The following is a 17,475-nucleotide window of genomic DNA, read 5'->3' on the forward strand; positions in this document are numbered from 1 at the left end:
ATCCAATCTGTCATATTACCATGTTATTCCCCTCTTTATAGGTGATCATTCACTTACCATTACAGGCTGTTCTCTAGGAATGGAGCAGTTTAAGTTTGGAGAACTAAAGCTAACAACCTGTAAGAAAGGCGTTGTCATTTGTGGAAGCCAAGGATGCCTTCTTTAGGAGAACCTTCCTGTTTATCCCTGTGCCTCTTTCCCATCCAGCGTAGCCATTGGCATAATTAACTTGATATTTGGAGGAATACATCCACCAGATTTTATTTTCTATGCATGCCTTCTTTTCCTTCTCTCCTTATATCAGGTGTCCCATTCCACTCTCCACCCCCACCTCAACCCTATTAAGAATTATTTTACAGAGGAGATGTTTTCTTATATATCTTTATCCTTTTTGTAGTATATTCTTTTGGTAATCGTCCACTTCCATTTTTGTGGCATGTCCCTTTTTGGGAAATGATACTGTTCTACATTGTATAAAGTGAACCTTTGTTACTAAACCCAATTTATATCTCAACTGTCATTCTGTAGTGGCAACAGATTTAACCTACGGTGTGGATAAGCTGTTTGAATGAATGAAATTTGCTGTATTTGGGTTTCATCCTCTAATCTGGTTCCTATCTTTGGGAATGGTTAGAGCATGGTTGTCATTATGATAAATGTCTTTTATAGACAGTGTCTCTTTCTTTTTCTCCAGTTTCTCAGTTTTCTTCCTGAGTGTTGTTTGCTGCCTGTTCTTTCTTTCTTTTATTTTAGATCACAGATTCTGCTGGCCACATTCTGTACTCCAAGGAGGATGCAAGCAAGGGGAAATTTGCCTTTACCACTGAAGATTATGATATGTTTGAAGTGTGTTTTCAGAGCAAGGGTAAGTAATCAGAGTGTTGTCTGTCCCTGAATTAAGCATTTTCTCTCAAGTTAAATAGAGCATGCACTTTCTCTCTTAGGCCAGCAGGAAGAGGAAATGAAAACTACATTTACTGGGGTGCAGACACATATAAGTGAAAGTAGCATTCTTCATGTGCAGGAGTAGGCATTTCTTAAATGCTGTGACACAGTGGGCTTGAATGATAAGAGTTTAATTTGGGATAGATGCTAGAAAATACAGTAAGTCATCACTTAATGTTGTTGATAGGTTCTGCAACTTTAAGCAAAACGACGTATAATGAAACCAGTTTTACCATAGGCCAATAAACGAATTAAGTTCCTATGGCATCTCATCAATGTTATCACAAAATAATGTTGAATGAAATGTTATTCAGTATCCTGCAAAGTACAAAGCACTTTTGGTCTTCAGAGCACTTGTTTTTTCCTAGTCCTAATATCTTACTATGAACTCTTCTGTGCATCTCAAGACCAAGATCCCATAGTAACTTTTAGGCTGATTACCTGATGGTTTCTGGTGCTCAGTGATGGGTGAAAAAGCAGATTTCCCTTCACTTCCTATTCTTTCACTCCAAGGACACTAGATTCTAAAAGCTGTATGTATTTATACTTGTTATATTATTTGGGACCCTTAATATAACAAGACACAAAAAACGTAACTCAAACTGCCTTAAAGAGAAAGAAAAGGAAGACCATTTGCTTCTCTGAACCAGGAAGTCTTCATTGTGATGCTGACCTCAGGCCCGGCTGGATATTGGGGTTTTAACAGGATTGTTGGAATTCTACATATCCCTTAGCACTTCCTTCCCTTGCTTCCATTTTACTTTATTCTCAGGCTTTCTCTGTGTGGTAGCAAAAGGACTCCTGGCAATTTCACATTTATAGGATGTTTAGAATATATGTTCCTAGAAGAAAAGCCAGTGCCTTGGCTAGCAGAACCGGTAGAGTCACAGGAATAGCAGATCAACGCACTGCTTTTACCAGTTAACCAAGAATTGACTCCTTTGATCTAAAGAGGGCCAATTGAGCCTAAAAGCTAAAGGAGTTTGCCTGATAAATGGAATGATAGATTAAGAATAGAAAATTAAAGGACTCTAGTAGTTATGTAATGACTTCTATCCTTTTCCCTGCCCCCACTTCCATCAGTTCCAAGATGTCTCAACAACAGTCTAGACGTTTCCAAGTGGTTGTGCCACTCTTACCTCAGAACTAAGATGTCATGAACTTCTCTTTCAAACTAGTTCCCCTCTCTCATCAGTATTACCACCATCCTTCCAGTTACTTGGGCTCACATTTTTGAAATTACTTGTGTCTTTTCCAGTCTATCATCAAGTTATGCTGATACTTCTTTCAAAATATCTTCTGTATCTGTCACCACACAAATCTGAACTGTATTCTTTTATTTATTTATTTTTATTGTTATTTTTCAATCCTCATCCGAGGATTATTTTTTCCATTGCTTTTCAGAGAGAGAATGGAAGGGTGGGAGGGGGAGAGAGAGAGAGAAACATCAATGTGAGAGAGACAAATTGAATGGTTGCCTTGCACACATACCCCAACCAGGGCGGGTCTGGGGCTGGGGATTGAGCCTGCAACCGAGGTACATGCCCTTGGCCCAAATCGAAACTGGGATCCTTGAGTCTGCAGGCCAGTGCTCTAACCACTGAGCAAAACTGGCTAGGCAATGAACTCTAATCTTTTAAATCATGAATTATGTCATTAGCCTTGTAACTGATCCCCTGTTTTTAATATATCCAAATACTGGCACTAGATTTATCTCCTAAAACATATCTTTACTTATGTAAGTCTTTTTTAAAAGCTTTCCCTTCTCTGCAGTGGCAGTAATATTTCTGTTCTATAGAATGAAACCTAGAATCATACAGTTTTTGAGCTGGAAGGGGTTTTTAGGTATCATAGCATTTAATAGTCTCTATACTCTCATTCTGGTCTTATCTTCCACTATTCATCAGGCCCCAGCCAGTCTGGTTTGTTCTGCCCTTTAAATGTCACATTTATTCATTTGCTGGAATGCTCTTTTCCCATACAGACATGAGTTTATCTTTAGTTTTTTTAGAGTACTTCCCTCAACATTCTAGCCTGCTTAATTTCTCAATCAGTTAATTGATTCATTTAGCAAATAATTAATAAGTGCCCTATATATTAAGTATTGTTCTAGGTGTTGGGGATATAGCAGTGAATAAAACAGAACCCTCTCCTCTCGTGGACCTTACATTTTCATTGGAGCAGATAGTAAACAAATAAAGTCAGGTGGTAATGAGGGCCTTGAAGAAAAAGCAAATACCTTGAGATGCTGAGCATGTCTCAGAAACAGCAAGGAGATTAATGTGGCTTCTTCTAAGTAGTACATCACTTACGGGTTAGGTTAGTTATTTAGGCATTTGAAAATATATATAAATTTTAGGTATTTAAAGATATATACAGGGTGTTCCCAAAAAATGTATACGCACTTTGAATGATTATAAAGTCAGTGTTTATTAACATATAGTTCATTTTCAAAATTTAAAAGACTACAGAAATGACTAATTTTTTTGTCAATGCATGTTTTCAAACTGATGACTGTTCTGGTCTTGGCACTTCTGATAACACGAAGCAATGGAATCGCAAACATCAAGAGTCATTTCATTCGGTATTTGTGTCTTCAGTTTGTCGACTGTTGCTGGTTTTGTTCCGTAAACTTTATCTTTTATGTATCCCATAAAAAAAGTCTAGTGGCACTTTAAGATAAATTTTCTTTGTTCAAAGCTTGGTCTGGCCTCACCCGTTATTTCTAATCAGTTAAACCTGAAAAGGAATGAAAATTAAGTGAGTTATCAGCTGTTAAAGTGTGTATACATTTTTGGGGACACCCTATGTATCTACATAGATATGTGTCTCATATACATATGTATTACATTCCCAATTTTAAACTTGTTTAAAAGTTTAACCCTAACCCTAAACCTAGCCATTATTCTACCCTAACTCTAACCCTAAACCTTACCCTAATCCTAACATTAAACCTAAACATAACTCTCAACATATCTTTTGTTCTGAGTTTCTTTCTTATATGTGGTGCTGTGCATGTAGATGCCTGGGAACTAATTTTAAAAATATATACATACATGTACACAGACCCATTACAGTAAGCACTCAATTTTTAGTTTGATTTGTGTTCTCTGTTTATTCTGATATGGATATCTTGTAGTCTTGCGAGCATCTTTTAAAAAATTGTCTTTTTGCCAGGCAAATGTAGCTAATATCATGGTCATAAAGGATCTGCTTTGTAAAAAGACTCAGTAGATATTAGCTAAGGGGCTAGGCTGGCTGTTCTGTGTAAGAAATTGTATGGTCTGGACTCAGACCAGCATGAGTGGTTTTGTGGTTTCACTTGTGTTTGAATAATGCTAATGCTATGCTGTGGCATACAGAAAGTGGGAAGAGTCTCTTAGGAAGAGAATATCTTGATCATTTGGACCAGGTAGGGCTCTGAGGTGCTTGGATTTCACTTTTTCAGTGAGGAAGGAAAAGCAAAAATGTACATTGCATCTCTGTGGGCAGTACTGAGATCAGGATTACACATTGGATTGGGGAGAAGAGACCTCTCTGGATGCCACTTTTTGTTTTTGTTTTTGTTTTTGTTTGGTTGGTTTTGGAGATTTACTGGTTTAAATGCTGAGAAGACATCTGCAACTTGTTATAGTTTCTTAATCCTACCTGTTCAGTCTTATTTCTGTTGCTTTTAAATTGATGTTTCTAGTCTGTACAAAAGAACTTCTTTACTGTCATTTAAACATGCCATACTCATTTCAATACCTGAGCCTTTGCGCATGCCTGTCTTCTGCCTAGAATACTTTGTCCTATCTTCAGGTCCATCCACAACTAATCTCTTCCCTCCTCTAACCTTTGCTCCATAACTGGAATTATCTGAACCAGTCCTCCCCCCCCCCTTCAAGTTTTATGCTCCTTTGCATTTTCACTGTAGCTCTTTACTCATGTTCATGTGTAGATCCCCATCGAATTATTTAAAGGCAGAGATTGTAATCTCCAGCATAGTTCTAGCACCCAGTAAGTTCTCAGTGAATAGTTACTAAATTGACTTCTGTCTGTTTCAGAAAACCTGCAGTGCTTCTCAGGCAGCAGAAGGTACAGCACCATTCTCTGTGGCTTCTGGTCGCAGGAGTCCCAATATTTAAGTGACACTGTTTCCCAAAACTCCTAATTTCATGCAGGCAGTTTTTTATTTTATAAATAATGAGGTGAATTCAACGGGGTTGGGGCAGCTCAATTTTCTGGGGCTCTTGGAGCTTCCCTTTCTCTTACTTGATGATGTAAGGATTAGAATTCCTTTTTTAATCAAGCTGAATCAGATTACCTTTTTAAGTATGAACATTGTTCTGTTGGCCCTACTATACGAACTAGACATTTCTCTTTCCAAGAAGCACCCCTGAGAATTGTACTCCTATTGTCAAGTTTTTTCTTGGGCTGTTCTCTTTTCAGCCCTTAAAATCCTATAACATTTTACTTATCTGTTGAAATGGCCTTACATTGACCAAAATGTTTGAATTAAAGTGAAATTTTAGATAAATCCTCTGTTCTTTTTAGTACTAGTTTGTATTAAGTAAATCCAAGCTTAGTATATGCCCAATAATCCTTTTCTCAAAATTTGACAGGACAACCTTTTCAGATGTGGAAATGTATCTTTTCAACCTAAGTTGGTGCCCACTACCTATTGGTCTATAAATGCCACTCCATTTTATACTGTTTTGACCTTTATTTCCTATTCCAATAAGCCTGCGTGTTTTCTCTCCTATTCCTCTGTAGCACCAGCTGCAGTATCTTGTGTCCTACTGGCTCAGAGATGTTTGGCAGCAGCGTGTTCTCTTTGCTTTCTGGCACCCCACACAGACAGAGGCTTTGTCTGGAATGCTTGTGATTTTAGCCAGAGCCAGGAATTTTCTGCAACTGAGTAGGGGGAGGAGTTGCGACTGTTTCCCTCTATTGAGGGGGGAGGAGTTAGGAAGAGGGAGGGTGGGTGGGTGATTTCCCGGAATTTTTAATATTTCACACAATGAATCCGTTGATTTTTTTTTTTCCCCTCAGGAACAGGGCGTTTACCTGACCAACTTGTGGTCCTAGACATGAAGCATGGAGTAGAGGCGAAAAATTACGAAGAGGTACGTTCCGCTGTAACAGCCAGAGGAGGCAGTCGTGTGCTGTGTTGTGAGGTTTCTGTGACTTACTCAGGCCAACAGGCTGTGCTTTGCCCAGAAGGCTGCGATTTTCTCAGCAGTCATGTGACAGCCAGCTACAATTTTATTGATATAAAAAGTTGTATTAACAGCCCTGAACAGTAATTCTGGCTGTGTTGTCAGCCAAATGACTAAACCAACTGTCCCATAGAAATGTTGGTGTGATAAAATACTCAGGCATATGGTAGTAGCACTCTTGAGACAGCAAGCAGATATATATTTATAATTTTTAAAAGCTGGAATTCATTTAAATGTTAATGTCCAAGGTTAGGAAAAGTGATTTGTTTTTAATTTCTAAGGCTTTTATTCCCAGACTGACAGCTCTATACAGGGTGAGACAAAGGTAGGTTTATAGTTCTGAGTAAACGAAACAGTTTCTCCCTTATTCATTAATTATTGTATTATTTTCCATACAAACAACTGTAAACTTACTTTTCCCTCACCCTGTATTTATCTAGGGTATGGATTCAGTGTTGTTTAGACTTGAACAACTGTGCTACCTCTGTGAAACAACTATAGTCAAAAGTAGCTTTTAGTTCAAATAATTTCAGACTAAGGAAGAGAGCAAGATGGAATAAAAAACTGCAAGGGACTAGGGATAGTGATAAGGAGAAGAAATTGTCACTGACAGGAAGTATTGTAGAGAATAAAAGCTGACATTTATTCGGGTGGTAGGGAAGGAGCAGTGTGTATAAAATGGGGAAGGGAACTGAGCCTTTTTCATCGCTGTTGTGAGAGACTTTGGGGGCAGCACAAAATGGTTCTTCAAATCAAGAGCACCTTTGAAAAACCACAAGAACTATTTAAGACCCGAGGATTGATCTATACAGTGAGATAAGCATATTTTTACCCAGATCAGAGTCTTTACAAACAGTACCGTGGGCATGAAGAAGTGGGGTACAGGAAATGTAAATGGCTTTTGAAGAATGTAAACTAAATAAACAAGGAAAGTTGTTTTAAGTGATTTAAAAAAATTTTCTAGAAGGGGCGGAACCAGAGAAATTGCTCTAGCTTTGGTCAGGATTTGGAATGGAATATCCTAAAATGGAAGAAGATTGGAAGTGACTGATTCTGCAACAGGAAGTAATAGTACAACAATTGCAGCTCTTCAGGTCTTTTCTCTTTTTCCTAGTTCAAGTGTTCAACTGAACAAACCTAGATCAAGTTATTTATAGGCAGTAAACAGGAGGGAATGGAAGACAATTCCCAGTAGAAACTTTGATTTGCTTGTTTCTATCTCTAATCTAGTCTGATTAAAAGAAATAAAGCAAGAGCAACTCTTTATTTGATGAACAGAAAAGTGAGGCCCCCAGTCACTGAGCCGCTGCTGAGGACTCAGCAATCTTCCCCTTACCCCCCCACCTGCCTACCTACAGCCTTTCACAGGCCATTTCCACCAAGGAAAAGGAATCCTGTAGTATCATCGGATAGGATGGTATTGTATGTCTGCTACTCAGAACCTCCACTCTTTCGACTCCTTTGCTGCTGCAAGTAAGGGTGGTGATCTGCTTCCTGCTGGCACTGAGGATTATAACCATGTAATAATTTAACAGAAAAATTACAGGAAGACCCTTACTACCGTCCAAGAAAACTCTGATGATTACAATAAAAAGAAACTAGTGAAGGCATTTAAGAAGAAATTTGTCTGCAATGGTACTATACTTGAGCTTCCAGAATATAGAAAAGTAATTCAGCTATAGGGTGACCAGCGGAAGAACATAAGCCAGGTCTTCATAGAGATTGGACTGGCTAAGGAACTACCAGCTGAAGGTCCATGGGTTTTAAGTGTTTTTGACTCACTGAAGCTTGAGTGAGGATTTCCTTGCAATGAGCAGAATTTCCCTTCTCCCCCTTGTCAGTATTTTAAAACTTCACAGCTTGTATAATGTAACCATTTGGGGTCTGCTTTTAACTTGGACTAGTGTACCTCCTTCATTCAATAAACTGAAAAGAGCCATGCCAAAAAAAGAGTGAAAAATCCTTTTAAACGTCCATGATTTAGAAGAACCTTAATTATATTTAAATAAGATAACATATATTAAAGCACTGTTGTAAGGTATAAAACACTAAGAAAAATGTTGAAGTTATTTATTATGAATTGGAAGAATAGGTAAAATGATTTTCAGGTTTCGGTTACTGCTGCTATATCCTCAGCGTCAGACCATTCTCTAAGCAAGCATTCATTGAATTCCTACTATGTGCAGTTTTACCTCTTTTAACTTTTCCCCCCTAATGTGATTGTGATGGCTGTCATTAAGTGGTATATATTAAATAGCAGGCCACTTGATTAGACATCAGACACAGCTTGTTCTCTAAAACAGATGGTTTTATAGGGAGTTTACAAATAGAATAATGTGCACATCTCTGGAATATAACATTTTAGGACCCCTATACCTCCTGGAATTTCCATTATCCTTGGACTTGGTTAACAGTGGGAAAGAGCCATTACCTTTCCTGACCTTTTGCTTAACCCAAGAGGGGAATCCCTAGCAGAAAGCAACCACAGCTCTTCCTTTGCACTGTTTCCTGATGTGGAAGTCTGGCACGTCGTAAGCCTTGCTTTACGCACATGGTTACAACACAGCTCTAAATTCTGTTTCTTAACCAAAAAACTCCTCCCACTACTTTCTTTGGAAGCCTCTCCCCTTCACCCCAAAAAAGCAGACCAAATTGAGATGGAGGAGGAGAAATGGTTATGACACAGGCCAAAGACCTCAATTTATGGCTAGGCTCCCTTGAACCTTGCTTAGAAATAGCTGTTAGTTGTCTCTGGGCTATTGCCTGTGACAAGAAAATGGATAATAGAACCACTTGTTCCCTGGTTAATTACCAGGGAGCACTGAACACATGCAGAGGTTTTGAGGCATTTAATTTCACGCCCTTGAAATAATGGAGAGCCTTTGTCTCCAGAGGATTTGGGCCCTTTGGCATCAGTATTTAGATTGAGGAAGGTGGCACATTTCTTTAATTTTCTTCACATCCAACACATCTCTCCCTCACATTTGTGGACTTCATAATTCTGAAATCCCATGTGGTCCTGTAAAATTCAGTAGTAATCAGTGTCTCAGTCGCTGGGCAAAGTACCACACTACCTACTACTAAATTGTTATGGATGATTTAATTAGTTAATACATGTGGAATCACTGTGTAAACATAGAACAAATGTAAGATGATATTATTTGGAAGAAAGAATGATTGCCATATTGTAAAGAAGCATAGTCTTGTAGAGAAAGAATGTGTATTTGTGTGTTCAAAAATAAATCACCTTTGATTCCCCCTGTTGTATTTTAAGGGCCTCTCACCATCTTTGTAGAATCAGTATGTCACTTGAGCCGTTTCTTTTAATTTGTGGTCTCTGAACTAGAGCAGCTGTTTGCAGGGGCTTACTGTCTAATTGTGCAGTTGCGGGAATGAAGGCAATTACTGTCCCACAAAGAAGGAGCTATCTGACACATTCTCTGACTCTTGGGCTGTGTATGTCCCTTCTTGCTGTGGATGTCAGCCTTTTCACCACAACTAACATCCTGTTTTGGCCCTGGCCAGGTGGTTCAGTTGGTTGGAGTGTCATCCTGTACACCAAAGGGTTGCAGGTTTTATTCCTGGTCAGGGCACATACCTAGGTTGAGAGTTCAATCCCTCTTCTTTTCCCTCTCCCTTTTTTTCTCTCTCCCTCTCCTTTCCTTTCTAAAAATCAATTTTAAAAAAACATATCTTCGGGCCCGGCTGGGCGTGGCTCAGTGGTTGAGTGTCTACCTAGGATCCAGGCAATTGGGGTTCGATGCCCGGTCAAGGCACATGCCCGGGTTGCAGGCTGCAGCCGATCAATGACTCTCTCATCATTGATGTTTCTATCTCTCTCTCTCCCCCTCCTTTCCTCTCTCTGAAGTCAATAAAGATATATTTTAAAAAACAACAACATATCCTCGGGTGAGGATTTAAATCCTTTTTCAGTCATTTGCTAGCAACAGATACACCAAAACACAGTTTCTCTCATTGGTGCAACAGCTGAAGACTTTCCAAAATGTCTATATCTCTGAATGCCCTCAGGAAGGAGGAACTCTGGTTCTGTATACTAGATCCAAAATCCCTTTGTTGACATAACTTAAATAACATGGGTAAGGCACCTGACACATAGTTCAGTAGATTTTAAAAGCTTCCTTCTCCTACCCTTTCTGGAAACTGCCAAATGGCTGTGACAGAGTAAATAGGCTCTTACTAAATTTCATTTAGCCCTAAGGTTGGCAGTATTATCTGGACTTATTTTGGCACATTGACCTTTTCAGCTTCTGTGAAGAGGCCTGTGATTCACATACCCCACGTGCAAGTAGACTTGTCCTTGGATGTGGTTCTGTCTTCTTTATCTTCATTGTGTTAGACTAGATGGTCTCCACGTTTATTTTTGTGCTTCTCAGATTTTCAGGAGCTGTGGTAGAGGGCGTAGAGGTAACAGGAATTGGACTGAATTTAACTTACCACAAGAAGCTTCTCTCTTGAGTCTCAGTGTTCCACCAAGAAAAAGAATCTAGTGATTACTAGAGGCTGGTTTCACATGTGTTTTAAGAAGCAGTTTTTCAGAGTTAACCCCTTTCTTTGGTACAATATAACTCTGTACTCTTTAGATTCAGATATCATTTGAGGAGTGCAAGATTTGGTTATGGTTTAAGAGGAGGAATTTTACAGTTGTCTTGGAGGTGCTGTAGATATGTGGGGAAAGGCTTTATAACTTTTAGCTTTTCGGAACAGTAACTTCCACTAGTGATGAGAGTGATGTCATGGTAGCAAGAGCTTTCTCCTAGGCATTGGGCCTCCTGAAGATGAATGCTGAGTGAAAATAGATGTAGAGTGCTCCTAGCATGCAGGAAATGTTGGTTTCAGGGGACCAGCAGCACTTCCTTGCTATGAGAAAGTTGGCTCCTTTGAAGAATGCATAGAATGGTCAGAACAGGCCATTACAAGTGTTTGCCATATATCAGGTGTGTGAGACTATACAAAATTTACATTTTTAAAATTTCCTTGAGTTCAGAGCCAAACCAGTGTAGGGGGAAAGGATAAAAAATATGTGAATATGACAGTGTATGATTGAGTTAGTTGTGTGACTAGTGTAAGTTCTGTAAGGCTTTAGGGAAGAGGGAATCAGTGTGGACAGGAGTGGGTGAGGCTTCATGGTTAAGGTTTGAAAGATAGGTAGGGTTTGGATACACTAAGTGTCTGTGTGCTTTTGCAATTCGGGGATTTGGTTTTGCTTGCTTTTATAGCAGAGCTTTGCAGTTTTGATCCTGAATAAATGCTTTGGTGACCTTGGGTAGGGAGTCAAAACACCATGGATCTGCTAGTCTTGGTCTTCCACTGAAAGCACTGAGTAACTTTGTAATATCTTTAGTTTCCTCGTTTATAAAATGAAGTCCCTTGTACTAATCTTTTTTTAACAGCTAGATGCATCCTGCAAGGGGAATGCTGTCCCCTAGTGGAAAACCTGTGGCCCACACTGTCAAATAGGCCTTGCTTTAGCAAGCTGTTGAGAAAACACACACCATCCTTCCAGCTATAGAAGAGAAGGTAGACTAGAAGAATAATGGCCTACCTTCGTAAAACATGTATAGTTTCATGTTCTTCCAGACACTTGGGACATTAAACCAGATGTTTAGAAGAGCACAGCAGTCAGTGGGGATTTTCATAGAAGTTTTCTTGTTAACTTGTTATACTGACTATGATATTAAGCATTGATGGTACTCATTGAATGCTTAATCCTGGGCAAGCAAAGAGGGTTTTCCTAAGAATAGTTATGATAATTTGTTTTAAAAATTTATTCTCTTAGTTTGTAAAAATTAGAATAACAGTGCGAAACCTAGAAAATTTGATTAATAAACTTGACAGCTTACCTGGATCCTTGTGACCTAATATAGCTCATTCACTTCACCTTTGATCCAGAAAATACTCAGTGTGGTCATCTGGCTTTCTTCATCAGATTTTTAGTACCTACAGAATAAAATACAAACTCAGGCATGGATTACAATTCCAGCTCCAGGAAGCTCTGAGACCTTGGGAAAGTTAATTAACAGTCTGAGCCTTAATTTTTTTCATCTGAAAAATTTAGGGATAATAATATTCACCTTATATAGGGTTATGAGGATTAAGTGAGATTACAAGCTGATAAAATACATATCACATCACATTCCGGTATATACTAATAGGTCTAATTCATTATACTACCTTCTTCATCTTCTTGCTCAGTTTAGCTCCAACCTAACTTTTGAGCCTTACATTTGCTATTACCCACCACCCTCCCCCAAGCACATTTGTGTGTTGACACAAGTGCATGCATGCACATAACATATATGCACATCAGACTAATGATTAGGCTGCTCGTGAAATCCTAAACACGACCACTTCTCTCCATGTTTTGATTTGCAGATTCCCCTTAGCCTTAAATGTTTTTATCATCTCTTTCAAAATCTTCCACAATTTGTGAAACCCAACTCCCCACTTCCTGTTAAGTTTTCCTTTATCCTTTCATCTGTATAATCTCATGCTCCTTTCTTTCCATTCCACTTTTAGTGTGTGCCTTTGTTGTAGAAGTTAATATATAATGCCTTATATTATGGTTACAGCTTTTTATGTGAGCTTCTCCAGCAGACTGTGAGCTTCTTAGGGGCAGAAATCATAATTTATCTTGGTGCCTTGCACATAGTAAGCACTCAAAAAACATTGTTGTTAGGGTCTTAAATGTTAAAAAAACAAACAAAAAGCCCTCTTTACATTTGTTTTTATTTCTAGATTTAGATTAAGCATAGAAATATATTCATTATTGTTGGTTTTTACCACTAAGTATCCATGTGTTAGATGGTTGAAATACCAAGTTGGTTTTCAATATTGTTTTGGTCTCTTAGTGATTCTTTAAGTTTCTTTGATCTTAAGTTAATATCAAGAATAAAGGTAGTTATTAGGCAGAGTTTTTTGTTTGTTTGTTTGTTTGTTTGTTGGAAAAGAAACCTTTATCCCACTCATAGAAGTCTGAAAATAATTTACTGAATTAAGGACAGGAATGAGTTGGGATTTCATTGAGGTAATAAAATTGACTTGGATGATAGGAATTGGGCTGTTTGGCTATGAGTAGTCTTCAGGAAGACCTGTACTAGAGAAAGTTTTGGGGAATTGAACGATGCAGTAGGCAATGGTCTGTATGCAGTATGGAATACTGTGCAGCAGTTAAGACGGAGGTGAATATACAAGCACTGAAGCTTTTGGAAAGATTTCATTAAATGAAAAAACAGGTAGAACAGTGTATACATTATGATCCCATTTATGAATAGTTTTTAATATTTTCCTGTGTACCTTTATATTTATACAAAAACATAAATAGTGTGTATCTTCTAACAAGGTCTGGAAAGATACACACCAAGTTCATAACCATGGTTACCTCTGAGAAGGAATGTGTGGATGTGAGAATTGAGGAGCTATGAAGATGGGCTTTCTGTTTTTGTTTCCTTTGCTTCTGAATAGTTTAAGTTCTTTAGCAAGAGAACATATTTATGTGTTGCTTGTACAACTAAAAAATAAATGAAATACCAGAAAGAAACAGCATTGGGAACAGGTTTTTGGGCTCTAAACTACAAAAATAACCTCAGTACCAAATTTATTTTAATTCCATCATCCATTTTCTGGTTTTAGGCCTTTGGGCTATTGTCATTTCTCTCCCTCTCTCTCTCTCTCTCTGTCTCTCTCTCTCTCTCTCTCTCTGTCTGTCTCTCTCTCTCTCTCTCTCTCTCACACACACACACACACACACACACACACACACACACACACACACGGTGGGGGACGGGGTTAGAAGTAGTCTTCAGAGTAATTTTTACAGGTATTCTTTTCAGCTGGCACAGATGCAGCCAGTTTCACTTACAGTTCCTTTTGTAAGTTTCTATTCAGAGAACCTTAAATCATTTCTCTCTAAAGAAGTATCATGCCATTGCTTTTATACTCTCTCATTCAGGAAGCTTTGGAGAGGGAACTATAGACTAGAAGGGAAGACATTAAACAGACTAAGGCTCAGCTTATATATCTCTTGTATTGGTACCTTTTTGCTAGGGAATTTCCTTGCTCTGTGGCTCTGTATGAAATCAATCAACAGAAATATATTCTAGGTTAATGGCAAAACCTGGCAGTTGGGGTTTCAGCTAGGAGAGTTAGCACAATGCATTAACCATTGGTTAAATCTTATACCCAGTTAGCCTAGTTCTGTTCTGCAGCTGTTAGTCACACTATTAACTCTAGCAAACATTTTGCAAATGTAAAAAAAATGTACATCCAGTAAAAAAAAAAACTGGATCATTAGGTGGATCATTGCATATCTATCACATTTTAAGTACCTTAAGTATCAACTCAATTTTTATATCCTTAAGAATTTTATTTTAGTTTTATTTTAAATAACTTTTGTATTAATCATCACAAATTCAGTGAGGATTACAGATAAGCAAAGGGAACATTAAAACGCTCTTAAACTCTTCCCATTCGTTCCATGCTAACTGCTATATGAATGTTTAACAGAGAAAGAGAACAAGGAAAGCAACTTGGACAAGAGAGAAGAAAAAGTAAGGAGTTCAGTATGTGATGTATGCTGAACAGGGAGTAACGAAGCAGGTGTAGAGAAAGGTTTTTTGAAGAATTCTCTATATAGAAAAATTTAAGAGCAGCTGGCATATCAGTTTTAAGATCAGTATTTCCCCATTTTAAAACAAATGATAATCTAAAATTGATCCTTAATAACAAAATCCTTGCTTTTGGGATTTCACAGATATCTAGGTTGAGAAAGGAAGACAGTTCATTTCTTTCTCACATTCTTCATCCCTTAGCATACCAGGAAGTCTTTGGAGATTTCTTTTGATAACTGGCAGTGTCATTTTAGAAACAAAATGTGCCCAGCCAGCATAGCTCAGTGGTAGAACATCGACCTATGATCCAGGAGATTGCGGTTGCATTCCCCGGGTCATGGCACATGCCCAGATTGTGGGCTCGATCCCCAGCAAGGGACGTGCAGGGGGCAGCTGATCAATGACTGTCTGTCATCATTGATGTTCTCTGTCTCCCTCTCCCTTCCTTTCTCTAAAATCAATAGAAACATATTTAAAAAAACAAAACAAAATGCCGTGCAATTTTTTTTATTTTATTTTTTTTAGCAGACCTAGAATTCATCTGGGCTCCGGATCTCTAAACCTCAAGCTGTTGTGTCATTTAAATGAGCAAACAGAATTCTCTAATTTTGTAGTCTGAGTTAAATATCTTAATGCTGTAGTTATGCCTACTCTCTCATTCCTGTGCATTCCCTATTGGGAATTTGGCGGTTTTTCTTCTAAAACCACATTTGACTAATATTTTGACTCCCATACTTACTTTGCTAATAATTATTTCTTAGACATAAATGGAAGGGTAAAGTGCTTTATTAAAGTCAGAAATCTTGGTAAAATAGTATATCTTACTTTTTTGGCTTCTACCACATTATATAGTACTTCTAAGGAGGTTTCAATCAAAATTAAATGTAAAAAGTCTGAGATGGAAACATAAACAATTGTAGGGAAGGGAAGAAGCCCTAAATTTAAAATATGTTAGAATGATGATGGAAGAGATTTTAAGTTTAGTGAAACTTTTTATTTTTATTATTTTTTAAAAATATATCTTTAATGATTTCAGAGAGAGGAAAGGAGAGGGAGAGAGAGAGACAGAAACATCAATAATGAGAGAGTCATTGATCTAGCCCACAACCTGGGCATGTGCCCTGACCGGGAATCAAACCCTGATCGCCTGAATCCTAGGTTGACACTCAACCACTGAGCCACGCCCAGCCAGGCTAGTGAAACTTTTTAAAAGACTCATTGCCTTGTGTTCTTAACCAGAGCAATTTTTTCAGGGAGTGGGTTTATAATTCCTTTCTTTTCCAGATTGCAAAAGTTGAGAAGCTCAAACCATTAGAAGTGGAGCTCCGACGCTTAGAAGACCTTTCAGAATCTATCGTTAATGATTTTGCATACATGAAGAAACGAGAAGAGGAGATGCGCGATACCAATGGTGAGGGGAATGCTGCTCTTCTCGATAAGTGAACCAGAAAGGAATCGGATCACCAAACTTTAAATTCTGGTCTACTCTTTTCTCAGTTTTGCCAAGGGTGGTGGTGGGATAATGTATGGAAAGATAATTGCTAACTTCAGTGTTGCTGTTACAGGTAAATGTGCCTTGTTAGATTTTCAAGGGAATAGAAATTTCTTCCATGATATGCAGTTGACTATATTCTCAGTTAGCTTATCATGTATCAAGTTGACAGTACTAATCTTTGTAATTTTTACATACATAGAATAATGAAAATTTAAGAAAAAGCTATCTGAAATCCTACTCTTAGGCCTAGGGACAGAGTGAAGTTAATTAATTGCCTTTCCTCCCTGGCCATTGTTTAGCCTGCTTAGCCTCATTTCATTACATTTATAATGTTTTTGTTTTGTTTTTTTAGAGTCAACAAACACTCGGGTTCTATACTTCAGCATCTTTTCAATGTTCTGCCTCATTGGACTAGCCACTTGGCAGGTCTTCTACCTTCGTCGATTCTTCAAGGCCAAGAAGTTGATTGAGTAATAAGGCCTACTCTCCTCCCACCTTGTATCTCAGCCAGCAGAACATCACTGGGACGTGCCTGGCCTAAGGCATCCTACCAACAGCACCATAAAGGCACGTTGGAATTTTCTTGCCAGAACTGATCTCTTGGTGTGGGAGGACATGGGTTACCACCTACACCCAACAAGTCATTGAGGGACTTCTTTTTAACTTGATAGGATTTGGACTGGTTTTGCAACAATAGGACTATTATTAGAGTTACCTATGACAAAAAAATAGGGGTTACCTAGATAATGCCAAAGCCAGCATTTGTCCTGGGTTTCCTCATGTGATGTGTTTGAACCATGCTTTTTTTCCTCCTCCCACTTGCTCACCAGCTTGGGCTTCCACTCTAGTTCCTTTACCAAGATTTGAATGACCATGTGGAACTTATTTCATTCTCATTGTCCTCTTTGGATTTCTGTGTGAAAACACCCTTAACTTTATCTTAACCCTTAGCTGAAATGTTTAGGTAGCTTCTGGAGATATCCTTTTATAATTCTATGTCTTGTAAAAGGGTGACAGATGTGACACCTCATAGAAATGAGCTTTGAATTATAGATAACTCTTAAAGAAAATTTCATTTTAGAGAATTAAAATATTTGTGCTCAACTGCTTGAATTTTTTTCTTTTTGTGTATTTAGTTCTGTGCAGTTTTATTACATGTGTAGATTCGTGTGACCACCATAGCAAAATGCAAAACAGTTCCATCACA

General features: G+C 38.2%; 1 protein-coding gene and 1 pseudogene across 1 annotated transcript in view; both read left to right on the forward strand.

Moving 5' to 3' along the window:
• TMED10 (transmembrane p24 trafficking protein 10) overlaps nucleotides 1-17,475 on the forward strand; it is a 33,991-nt gene extending 16,516 nt beyond the window's left edge. The window contains exons 2-5 of the mRNA XM_016208689.2: nucleotides 754-865; nucleotides 5,980-6,053; nucleotides 16,058-16,184; nucleotides 16,621-17,475. Of these exons, the coding sequence (XP_016064175.2) occupies nucleotides 754-865; nucleotides 5,980-6,053; nucleotides 16,058-16,184; nucleotides 16,621-16,742 (435 nt within the window). The 3' untranslated portion in view covers nucleotides 16,743-17,475. The remainder of the gene's footprint in view (nucleotides 1-753; nucleotides 866-5,979; nucleotides 6,054-16,057; nucleotides 16,185-16,620) is intronic.
• LOC107533837 (eukaryotic translation initiation factor 1 pseudogene) lies at nucleotides 6,901-8,233 on the forward strand (annotated as a pseudogene).

Source organism: Miniopterus natalensis, chromosome 1, assembly GCF_054644295.1.
Source record: "Miniopterus natalensis isolate mMinNat1 chromosome 1, mMinNat1.hap1, whole genome shotgun sequence".
Classification (NCBI taxonomy): domain Eukaryota; kingdom Metazoa; phylum Chordata; class Mammalia; order Chiroptera; family Miniopteridae; genus Miniopterus; species Miniopterus natalensis.